The 12,497-nt window shown below is 56.3% G+C and overlaps 1 protein-coding gene across 1 annotated transcript in view; it reads right to left on the reverse strand.

Moving 5' to 3' along the window:
- Positions 1-12,497, reverse strand: part of HDAC4 (histone deacetylase 4) — a 255,976-nt gene that overhangs the window by 102,656 nt on the left and 140,823 nt on the right. The window contains 1 exon segment of the mRNA XM_079133930.1: positions 1,736-1,980. Within this exon segment, the coding sequence (XP_078990056.1) occupies positions 1,736-1,980 (245 nt within the window).

The raw sequence follows: 12,497 nt of genomic DNA on the forward strand, positions 1-12,497 counted from the left end.
AAAATGTGAAACTGCAACTTGATACAGAACACTTTTTTATTTACAGGTGAGACTGCTCCCGGTCAGTTACTGAAGGACAGCATGTGAGCTGCAAGCCTTCCCTGGAATGACTTCCACTGACTGGGCCATCCACTGGAACACAGGACTGCCCAAGCTGGCTGCAGAGACCCTCTCCTAGTCCCATAGCCCAGAGGCTGAGTACCACGCCCATGGTCAGGGCTCCACTTGGGCAGTGGACCTGGCCTGTCCACAGTACAGAGATCAGCAGGTCCAGGGCTCATGGTGTCCACCTCCTGCCAGACAGAAGTGTCAGAAGGCTCAAGGCCTGGCCCCCACCACCTACCCTAGACCCCAAAGCAAGAAGCAGCAGTGGCTGCTGCTACATCAACAGCAGAAGACAACCACAAGGCCTTGGGCAGCTCAGGCCCAGCAGGGAGCTTCCCAGACCCCATCTCACAAGGCTGGGAAGGCCAAGGACAAAGCTCTCACTCTCAGGAGCACCTCTGAAGCACACACACCCCTGGAAGGAGCCTTGGTGCTTCTCCAGGGCAAGCCAGGCTCTGGGGGCACTACCGAGAAGAGATAGCAATGGCAGCTTCCCAGCAACCTGCTAGGAGCCCAGCAGACAAGCCCTTGTCCAGGACCACCCACAATGCAGGAGGCTACACTGGGATGGGAAGCGCGTGCACATGTGGCTGGGGCACCACAGCCCAGACCAGACGCTCCAGGCAGGGGTTCTCTGGATGGCCAGCTGGCTCTGGGGAAGCTGCTGCCATGCTGGGAGCAGCCCCATGCATGGATGAGACCCCGCGGCTCCTGCCCACAGTTGCGTGAGAAGCTTGAGGCACACCTACTTGCTGTTCTCCACGCAGCACTTTGGATGAGACTGACCTGCAAGGACTGTGATCGCCTGAGGTCCTCAGTGAGGACCACCAGCTGGCTGCTCCTGGACGCCTCACCCCAGAAGCAAAGGAAAGGCATGGTTCCTGCTCAGCCGCTGGCAGCAGGGTGGCTTTGTCACACAGCAATGGGTAACCTACACAACTTGCCTGGGGGGCTTCCGGCTCTCTTTAAGGTGGCTACCAGAAAACATTAAAGTTACCTAAGCTCAGTGTCGCCCTGAGCATTTCTACGGACACTGCTGCTCTGAGCAGCTCTCCATGTGGCCAGCATGTCATGGCCACAGACATCACTCCTGCCAACTTCTCAGAGAGCTTTACTGCACAGGGCTAAGGTTCCTTCTCAATTTGTTTAATTTTAAAGTCTGGGATCGGATTAAATAGCTGTAAATGGTAAGTGCCAACAAAGGTCTTTGTTAACACTTTCTTACTCTTTTTAAATTAAAATAAAATTCCTCCTTGTCAGTCACAAAAGGTATAGAAAACTAGGTGAGAAAGTCCCCAGGAACACACGTGCAGGCTCCGGAGGCGAGAGCGCTACCTCGTGCTCCTGCTGCTGACGATCTTCCTGTGCACACGTGTCTACGAAGGAGGCTCCACACCGCACCACTCATCTCAGCGCCCACGTCCTGCACGACACTCACGGACACGCAGGCCCAGGCTGTCTGCACGACCTCAGTGAGGCCCGCCTGGTCCACAGGTCTTAGTGCTCCACAGGGCGAGCACGAAGGGGCAGGAGGAACCAGATGCCACCTGGAGGCCCCTGGTCCCTGGTCTCGGCACTCCACGGGGCAGGAGGAAGCAGGCGTCGCCCAGAGGGCACGGCAGCTGCTCACCTTTATGTGCTCATGCAGCTGAGCCTCGTGCTGCCGGGACAGCTGCTCGTGCTGCCGCTGGAACTCAGCAATGAGGATCTGCCGCTGGATCTGCTGCTTCTGCTTCAGCGCCAAGAGCTCCTGCTGCAGCTGCTGCTCCCGTAGTGCTGGCTCAGCCACAGGCAGTGAAAACTGGTGATCCAGGCGCAGGTCCATGGGCACTGCCGAGGGGGCCACTTGCAAAGGCAGTGCTGAGGCCACGTCCACTGCAGAGAGAGCACAGCACAGAGAGCCGGTCACTGCGGTGCACAGCTGGCCCTAGGGTGCCCGCCCTTCCCCCACAGCCCTGCTGGCATCAGTCATGGGGTCCCTGGGGGTTGAAGGACTGTGGAAGTCCCAAGGCCCCACCTTAGCCCCTGGGTGGACAGGCTCAGGACCTGAGACTCAGGGGCCTCGATGGCTCCAGCCCTCAAACATGAAGATCACAGAAGCCAGGTCAGCCCAGGAAGCATGCCTGCACCAACCTCTTCCTTCCACCCCTCACCACAGAGGCCCTGCTCCCAAAGGATCCTGCCACAGGCCTCTAGGCCTGTCGGATATCATTTCTGAAAATGATTAAAAGGAGAAAAAACAGGAAAAGGCTGTGGTCAGCGAGAGTAAGTTGAGTGACAGCGCACACGTGGGCAAACTGCCAGCTCTCTCCTTCTGTCCCTTCCTCCTCTTCCCCAAGAAGCCACTGCAGACTTGTGTGTGAGTCCCAAGAACAGCATGTGCCACAGAAGTGGTCCAGATAGATGTTCGTGGGAACCTGTTGCCATGGCAACATGAGTGCCCTTTTGAAAACATGTTTATCCGACCACAGCCAACGCAACGTGCTCCTGACTGGCAGCACAGGCACACATCAGGCTGGGCTTCCACACCCCACGATCCTCGTCACTGCTCAAGAAGAGCTGCGGCGTGACTCATCACAGGCCAGTGCTGAATCAATCTCAAGCCTCGAGTGGTCCATCCTAAAGTGAGTGATGATGCAGAAGCCAGGTGCACGTCACACCTCAGCTTGCCAAGCCCAGCCGTGCACGGTCCTGCAGGGAGGGCAGTAAGCACATGTGGGAGCTCGCCACGGGCCAGACGTCTCCTGGTGTGCGTCCAGGGACACCAGTAGCTTTCAGGCAGCTCTAGGAGGGTTGCTGGGTCTTGGCGAGGGTGCATGCTCTCCCTGCCGTGGTCACTTCTCTCCACCAGCCAAAACACAGTGACCAATCCCAGAGGCAGAGAAAGAAGCCAGAAGCTCCCCTCTCTGAGAGGGCCAGAGGTTCAGAGGCCAGTCCAAAGGCCAAGAGAGGATGAGCTGCCTGTCCCTCAGGTCAGCATCTTACACTCTTGACCTAGACTGGTGTGCCCCCGAGAGCAGGTCAGCAACCTGAGCCAGCCCACAGGACCTTCTAGTCTCAAATGCCAACCACCTTAGACTAACCCTGGTCATAGTCTAGCTCCTAGGACGAATCTACTCCACAGTCACAAGCCTACCAGTCCAGATAAGCTGGGCCATAAGTGGCCCCTGCAACGCAGCCTGGAGCATTTCTGTGGTCACTGCCTAGGAAGTAGGTCCCTTGCTGGATGTAGTCCTCAAATTGCTGGGCCCTGGTGCTGGCACTGGGCCCTCTTCTGCTGAGGTGGAGTGAGAGACTGCTGTGGAGTGGGCCTGGGACGGGTGGAGCACCTACGCTGACGCCAGATGCTTCCCAGAGGCACCTGGACTCTCCTGTCTGGGGTCCTCAGTAGCAGTGGGCATCCTGGGCAGTCCAGGTTGGGGCCCAGGCGGGAGGGGGGCCACTCAAACACAGAGGTGCTGGGCTTCCTTGGTGGGAACTGCTGTCCTGCAGTAGCACGCGGCTCCTGTCCTGGCCTACTGCCCACATTACAGGAATCCACCAGGCCACTCTCCCTGGACAGCAAGTCACAGGTGACCAGAGGCCCTCAGTACATGTGATGGTATCCCCTGTGCATTCTCTCCTCCCTCCTAATGAGCACAGAGAGGTGCTCCCCTGGCCTCCTAGGTCAGTGACGGGCAGCCCCAGCCTGTTCAGTGCACGTTTGTCTAAGCTGGTGCCAGGCTTGTGTTTCACCAGGCTTCTGGCCTGGGCATGTTTAATGGGCAGGACCAGCAGCAGTGACCCACCCCACACGTGGGAAGCATGAAGTTGCACTCATCTCCTCCCTGTCCTTTGGGACCCTCTTTATCACGAGATGTGGCACAATGCCAGGTTACAAGATGTCAGTGTCTCCCACATGTGCCCCAGGCTTCCTTTTGAGGGATGAGATACGATGGCAGGCAGGGAGGAGAGCTGAGTAAGGAACGCAGAAGGGGCAGGTGGGGTGTGCCACCAACCCCCTTCTCTGTGCCCACGGATGGGCTCATAATAGGCTTGGCCTCACTCGGTCAATGCACTGGGCACTTGCAGACTTCTGCCCTCCAGGGAGAAGGAGACTGCTGCTCTGAGTCAGACACACAGGCACTGACAGACAGCCTGCTGCCATTTACTCAGCATGCTGGACTCATCTGCAGGGAGGTGCCTGGCCTCCTCATCTGGCTAAGCAGAGACTCTTCAGCTTTAGTCCAGACAAGCACACAGAAGTAGTCCACACTCACTGCCTCACCCGCTGGGTGCTGTACCATTCCTGTGGACCTCACTGGGCCATGTGGAGGAAGACAGCCACATGACCTCTGCTTACAGATGAGCCAGTGAGACCCAACCCATCAAAGGGTAGCAAGGCTGTCCCAAAGGTGCTGGACCCCAGAAGACTGACCCATGGCTCACTCTAGCAAGTCATCTCCCTGCTTCTGACTTTTCAGGGATTGGGAGGGGATCACCAGTCTCTGTGGAGACTGACGTAGAAACCACTTTAAGGAGCCCCTCTACTAACTTTGGAAACGCCACTGGCCAAGTACTTGACTTTGTGGTCCTGAGGACAGACAGGCACCTGTGTCAGTGCCAGGTGCCTCCAAGGCAGGCAGGGCTGATGGCAGCTCTGGGGAAGTGTCCACTCAGGACCCCGTGAGGCTGCACCTCACAGAGACAGAAAAGGGCCTGAGCAAGGGTCCAGGCCCAACATAACAGAGGGTCTCAGATGTCCAGCCTGGGGAGCAGCCCTGCCCCTGCAAGTGCCAGAGCATCACTGCAGGCTGGCCTGAGAGAGGGGTGGGATGGAGAGGCAGCTCCAGGAGGCGGGGCCCTCGCGGCCGTGGGGTGAGAGATGGGCAGTTGTGCCCACCACGCGCCAGTTGAATGATGCTCCCTTTCCTCACGTTCTTCTGGAGCTGGAAGCAAAGCCTCTATAAGGGAACATGAACTCAGCAAGCACCTAGCAAGCAGTGTTAACTTGGCCATGACAGAGACACCACAGAAGCCATCTCCTCAGGCCTGTGGGGCACCCACAGCTCCCCGCCCAGCTGAGGCTGGCCATGTGCCCCGAGGGCTGAGTATGCACAGGCTGACCACTGGGGAGGGCTGGGAAAGGAAGGAGCGCTGTGAGGGCCCCAGCAGCTCAGTGGATACAGCCTCACATTGGTAAGAACGGCAAAGGCAAGGGTTTCATTGTGGGTTCTGCTTTAAAAAAAAAAAAATCTTTTTCATCCAATACACTCAAGCTATTAATGCTCTAATTCCTAAGGCATTGATTTAAGTGCTTTTTGAAGCTATTTTCTTGAAAATTTGTAAGATTCCCAAAATTGACTTAAATTTCATCTTAAAAGGAATGCATAAGCTGGACTCAAGGCGATTAGCAAGATCAGGCGTGGGCAGGACACGTGGCCTGAGAACACCCCCTGCAGCCCACCCTCTGCAGCGGGGCCACCGTGCTTCCCACCCTCAAGGCTCACCACTGCACTTCCTGAACAGACTCCCTCCATTCCCAGGTCCCAGCTCTCTCCAGGTCTTCCCTCGAGTTCTGCCCAGCCCAGCACGCTCAACGACCAGTGCCTCACAGGTCAGGAGGACGTGGCCAGCACAGGCCTGCCCCAGGAGCTCTGCCGTGCACTGTTCCACACCCGCTGCAGGCGGCTGGCAGGCACCAGACGCTGGGGAGCTGGCAGCACATGCTGGCCTCTTGTCTACGCCACAGAGGGAGCTCCTGGGTTGGAGGAGGCTGCAGACCACTCTCCCTCTGCTCCCAGAACAGGCTGATTCTGAGCAATCTAGTGCCAGAGCTCCAGGCAGGGCTGAGTTGGGAGCAACATCACCTTCGGAAAGCCACACGGAACTCTGAGCAGGTCCTCAGTGCTTCCTTCTTTTCCACCACGTGTTGAAAAGGGATGAGGTTTAGCCTTGATTCATCATCCTTTGCCATGCAAGTTAAAGTGGAGTTGAGAAACGGGATGACATTCATCAGCAACCCCCGTGTCCCACAACCCACCACTGCTGCAGCTTCACCTTCAGAAACAAAGCTGCCTCGACAGATGGACACGGAAACAAGGACTCGAACCTTCATAGACAAGCAGACCCACTCGTGGGCTGCTAGGCAACCCCACCTTCTCTCCCTGGTGCCAGCCTCAGGAGGCCAGGTGGGAGACTACAGCCAGGCTGTGCCAAACCTTGCCAGCATGCCAGCTGCAGAGCTGGGAACCACAATCCCCATTCACTTGTGCGGCACCGGCGGCTGCGTCAAACATGACTTGTGCTATTTCTGTATCAAAAACCCTGGAAATGCCTTGAGTTCCCAACAGAAGCTGCTGGCGCTTCTGCCCCAGAGCGCCCTGAGCAAACAATGAGAGCTTCTCTCCTGTGAGCAGCAGCATCCACACAGAAAAGCCTGTATTCTCATGAATATTCCAGGGTGGAGCACAAAGTTCTTTCATACGCCTGCCTTGAGCCTAGCACGACACCATCAGGCTCTGACGTTGGTGAGGGCACAAAGACAGCATTCAGAGTCCCTGGAGAGACGCAGTCAGCCTGGAGGGAGCTCTTGGCACAACAGGAAGGTCTGTCAGTCTCCCTCTCCTTTTTAAAGGCACCGTGGCAAAGCAGGACACTGATTTTCCACGACATGAGTTGCTCCTCTTCTCCTGGCACCACGTCATGGCATCACACGGACCGTGAAAGCAGCAGTGTTCTCCAGAAGGCACGGCCAGAGTCGAGGGGCTCTTCAAGGGAAGAATGACCCATTCACAGGCAGGGGAATCACCGCTCTCTCAACCGCGTAACCACCATTTCCTCTTACTGGGGTGGCGGGGAGTGGGGAGGGCACTGGGCCTGCAGAACTTACTGTGTTCGCCCTTTACCATCATGCACACTAGGAAGCTCACACTAAGTGGAAGAGCAGTAAGGAGACCAATGCTCTGCAAAGACCCGGCATCTGGGCGAGCCTGGGTCTCAGCATCTCCTCCTGGGAACAGCCTGGCTGTGGCGAGCTTCCTCTGGCTTCTCTCTGTGATCTCAACGCCTCTGCCGACAGCTCTCCAAGCACACTCTTGGCACGGCAGCCCTGAAGGCCAGGAGCAGGGTGTGGGCCGAGGAGAGCGACCAAGCTCCCAGGGCAGGAGGGTCCCAAGTCAGTCTGCCGTCAGCTCTGGCATCTGTGGAGCAGACTGAATGCCCAAAGATGTGGGCTGGGGAGCAAGCCGTGCGGTGCCATGGCCACCTGTGGCCCTCAGGAGCAGCCAAGCAGAAGACTCTGGGGAGGAATGGTGTCCTCAGGTGACTGAGCAGCAGGGCAGGGTGAGGGATGCAACAGCCGGGTCGAGGCAGGTCAGGTGCACAGCAAGGTCCAGCAGGCTTTCCCAGCCACTGTTCTGGGTGAAGATAGCAGCAGCAAGCTGGCCCTGACCACCCCTGCCTTAGAGGCTGAACTGCTCTTCTCAGCCAGGCACCAGTCCCCTACGCAACCGCTGTCCCTGCTTCACCCGCCTTCTCCTGCCCCAGGGAGCCCTGGGTCTTGATCCAGGCGGGCTCTCCCATGTCCTTTGTTCCGCTCCATATTGTACCTTGGCTTATCCTCTCATTCTGCAGGAACTCAGGTCCGCCCATGTCCTGGGAAAGGAGATGCATGCCTCAGTGGAAAGTCTGAGACACGCGTGGGCTGCTGCCCCGCGCCTCTGGTCTGGGTCACGGGCCTCTGGCTGGAAAACCCTCCCTCGGAACTCTGAAGGCACAGCGCTCCATCTGTGTTCCCAGCACTGTCGCTGAAAACGTGGAGCCATTCATGACTTGATTCATTTTTCTGGGTGTCTGTGAGACCTTCTCCTTGTCTTTGTGTCCCAACCTCCCGGTCCTGCCTGTGGGGAAGCCCTCCCAGGTCCCTCCCGTGTGGTGGCTCAGGTGCTCCTGTGGGACTCCCGCAGCTCTCTGGTGCTGTGCTCCTGGGTACACAGGTTCACGGATGGCTCCCACGCTGGCCTCTCAACCGTCTCACTGACTCACACACCATTTCCTTCGCTACGTATTCTCGCCTCCTAGAATGTTTCACGACCTCTGCTTTATTTTTAAGTCACAAATGGAGTGGCCACGTCCTGAGAACTATCACCTGGCTCACGTGCCCTCCACACCGAGTGGGGCAGGGCGCTGCTGACACTAATAGGCTTCCTTTTGTCTGCACAGTCTGCTTCTTAATTCTGTTCATTTTTTATCTGGAGTCCCTGCTAGGACTGCTTTTCATGCCTGGAAACTTTGTGCCAAGTGTCCCAAGAGCAGAGGCAGAAATTCTGCCTGGGGCAGAGCATGCTTCTCCACCTGCACTTCCCTGGGTTGAGGGCCCAGGCTCCTCCCAGGCAGTGGCCTCTCCCTGGGACAACCCTTGGGTGGGCACCCCGGTGCGGTGCCATCGCCCAGCACAGCAGAGGACCTGTGGGTGGGGGTCCCGCTTCTTCCACCTTGAACACCCCCCCATCTACTTGGGGGCGAGCTTCCTGCTCCCCTCTCCAAGAGAAGTGGTGGGCTGTGGAACTAACAGCTTGCACCAGCTTTCCCAGCTGGCCAGAGGCCTGGCTTTGCTTCATTTGCCAATTTAGCTGAGGCTCGTCCCCCTGCTTCAGACACCTACCCTGCAGCTGGCATGGCCCTCATCCCTCCACCTGGGCTAGTTCTTGACCTTCCACAGGAATGTGCATTTTAATCTTCTGTGGATGATTTCAAAAGCCAGCAGCAGAAAGAACTGTTCGAGAGGCTCCCCGTTTCTCTTGGGTCCCTCTCACATCCTCCTTGCACCCCACTCTGCTCCTGCCGGACCAGACTGAGGCACATCTCGGTGGTCTTGGCAAGCACCTCTAGAAGAGCTCACAGAACGCACACCATCAGCACACGTGAATTCTATGTTATCAGAAAATGCCCCTCTTTAGATGGTCTTAAAATGCTCTGCTCATACCGTGATCCCAGAAGGGTGCAGACACTGCAAACAGCTGCTGCATTTCTCCCAAGTCTTTCTAATCTACACACCCCCAACACCAACTGAAGACACTGGCCACCCACCCCGAAGGCTGCAAAAATGTGGGCCTGGGACAGAAGGCTGTGCTCCCTGCCCCAGCTTCCCGCAAACTGGGGTGTGTCCTGGAAGCACGCAGACTCCTGACTTGCCAGCAGCTGCAGGGAGCTGCTGTGCCTGGGCGGCCCAGAGCTGGGCGGAGAGCCTCTCCCACGGCCACAGCTTACAGGCCTGCAGACAGGCCCACCTGCCTCCACCCTTTCACTTCGGCTGGACGAGCTCCACAGTGAGAAATGATCCCAAACCAGCTGCCATGTTATTCTCACAATCAAGTTTTATAAGAAAGCACAGCAAATGCTCAATCTTCTTCCTTTATTACCAACTTCTGAAAACGATGAGCGGGTCCCCAGCAGCCTCTGCATGAGAGCAAGGAAGAGGTGGCATGCTTCTCAGTGTCCCAATAACCCCCGTCCTTAGGAGTGCTCATGCGGTCCTGTCCTTGGCCAGAGGGAACCCATGGATTGGCTCCTGTATCCTTCTAACACCTGCTAAGGGTCTTGGAGAGCAGCCCCTTTCTCTGCTGTGACAAGATGTCCTGGCAACTCCTACACATTTCCTGACCCCCAGGTGGGAAAGAGTATTTGGAGACCAGAACCTGGGTGCTGGGGTAAGCATAGTGACTGGGTTGGGACTTAGGACACACACATCTTTACTGGAGTTTCTATGAATTTCCAGAATGAGTGAAATGAGATGCAAGTGTTCAATCTGCCACCTTGCCTTGGAACTTTCCAGTATGTAACTTATTAAAACTATCATTCTAAAGGACTGAACAAGCATATTCAAGCTCCATTCAAAATTCTTACATGCAATATCATCTTCCCCAAAGGAGTTCTTAACTGAATTACAATTATTCTATTTAACCTCGTACGCATGTTTGTGTGTAAACAAGATGACATGGAGAAGCCAGGAATACTTTTCAATGTAAAGACTTGAAATATTCTGTAGGAAATGCATACAACAGAAGTGGCCCTACTGTATCTTCAAAAACAGGTGAGTTTCATAATATGTCATCTCTCTTTGCCTCATTTAAGTGGATCTATGCAATGCCAAAGAAATAGCTTATGTTAATAACATACTAAAATAGAAAATACACTTGAAAAAAAACATGGTAAAAGAAAGGCTGCTTTATTTCCTTCTGTTTTGTTTCCAAATAAAATCAGAAGTAAGGAAATAACTACAAACATGATGCAGGCAGGCGTTCCTGGGAGTTGCGTGGTCAGGATCAAGGGGTACCGCGCCCATGCTACACGTAACCTTGGAGCTGGGTCTTCCCTGCAGAGTAGGGAATCAAAGGTGAGAGCACACACCCAGGCAGGTTCACCCTGCTTCTGGGCCAGAGGGAGCTGCTTCCAGAATCTAGGAGGGACATCAGGACAGGGTGTCTGCTTGCTGGGGAGGGCTCTTCCCTTCCAGCCTCCTTGTCGCTCCTCTGTGCCGCAGGCTGACTTCACTCTGAGGCTGTAGATGTGTGCTCATTGACCCCTGTAGCACAGGAGGAGCTCTACAGGGGATTCAGACACATACACACCCCATTCCACCATTTCACATGGGGGGACTATAACACAGAGAGCAAAGTAACTTGGCCAGGCCCCACAGCCATCAACAGCAAATCCAGAAAGGGACCCTAGTATCCCGACCCAGACAGGCAGCCAGATGGGGAGGTTCCTATGGGAGATTCAGGGCTCACAGGTCACCTCCTCTGTGGGACCCCGCTATACAACAATCTGGGCACCCCAAAGCCTAAGACTCCCCCATGCTCCAGGGCTGACATTCTAAACCATCATGCTTTCTTTCTCTAGGAGAAAAACAGGGACATCTGGTGTCAACCCCAGTGCTAAGTCCCCACCAGTGGGCCTGCCTGGCTCCCGTGCCTCCCTGAAGCTCAGACTTAAGCTCTGCTCTGAACCAAAAGCCGTGCCTGCCCATCCAGTGCCACTGCTGGATAGCCTGCAGCCCAGTAGACTCTTTCCTGAAAAGCTCCTCAGCTGGAGCAGCCCCCAGGCCCTGTGCTGAATGGCTGCTCAGGCTGAGACAGTCCCAAAGGCAGGTCCAGGCCCAGCCCACCACCCACCCACTACCAGGAAAATGATAAGAACAGGAAGGTACTGCCAACCCCCGGCCCCCATGGAGCACAGAGACAGGAACAAGAATCCGCTCCTAAAAAGAAAGGGCTACAGTTAACACCAGGCATGTGCTTTACTCCAACTGTATGTTGCAACCTGTCAGCTCTTCCCTCCACCCTACCTGCCCCAACTCCCCACACTACAAATTTCTAAAATGCTCTCTGACGGGCAAGGAAAGGCCTAGGTGGCATTTGGGTGCGGTCTGTAGCTCTGAGTCAAGGCGGCTGCTCCTGAGCAGGCCAATTTCCAGGCAGGCAGGCGCCTCTGCAGCTTCACACCTCCTGCAGGCGTTCACTGCTGCAAGGAGCCACCATGCCCTCTCCACACCCACCCCTGCAGTGGCATGGGGAGGCAGGGCGGGCAGGAAGTGATTAGCTGCAAGGCCTGCAGTCTCCAGTCCACCTGACGCTTCTAAGTACAGTCAAAGAGAGTGTCTATGTCCAGAAGCCAACTTGCACCACCTCATAGGACCTCAGGCAGGGGCCCTGGGCTCTCCATATGCCCACAGGAAAAGACATGCTAATAAGAGATGGGCAGGCCAGTGGCCGGCACGACATGGTGCTGGGGCTAGGCCTGAGTTCAGATCCTGCCGCAACTCCAGAGAAGGCAGCCTGGCCTATGCTGAACAGGGTAATGATAGGACGTCTCCTCATCCTGGGGTGGCGCAGTTTTGTGTGAGAAGAGCCAGGCGTGCCTTGAGTCCCGTCACAGAAGCAGGGCACAAGCGTTCTGCTGGTGAGCTGTGCCACTTCAGGCGCACACTTTCCTGACAACTGTTACCTTAAAAGTGGCCCAGGAAGTGCTGCACAACACCCCGAAGGTCAAGATGGCAGTCAGGGTGCCCTGAGCCAGCCCACAGAGGGCACGGGTTTCTGCTGACCCTTCGTGGCTGGAGGAGCTTGCGGAGGGCAAGGGGAGGCAGACCCTCGTGCACCACCTGGGCGAGAGCTGCAGCTCCACGCTGCCCGCGTGGCCCATGCTTGGTGCATACAGGCTGGTCTGCACAGGGAGTGGGGAGCTGCAGCAGCGGGCTCTCCAGGCAGCAAGGCCTTCCAGGCGCCTGCAACAGGGAGGCAGCTGCCCCAGGGAAAGTCTCATCTGCAGCAGGGACAGACTAACTTCCACAGGCAGGCAGCCTCCTGGCACAGAGGATATGATACAGACTGACTGGGAGGCACTCTTCCCCA

Source organism: Sciurus vulgaris, assembly GCF_902686455.1.
Source record: "Sciurus vulgaris genome assembly, chromosome: 3".
Classification (NCBI taxonomy): Eukaryota; Metazoa; Chordata; class Mammalia; order Rodentia; family Sciuridae; genus Sciurus; species Sciurus vulgaris.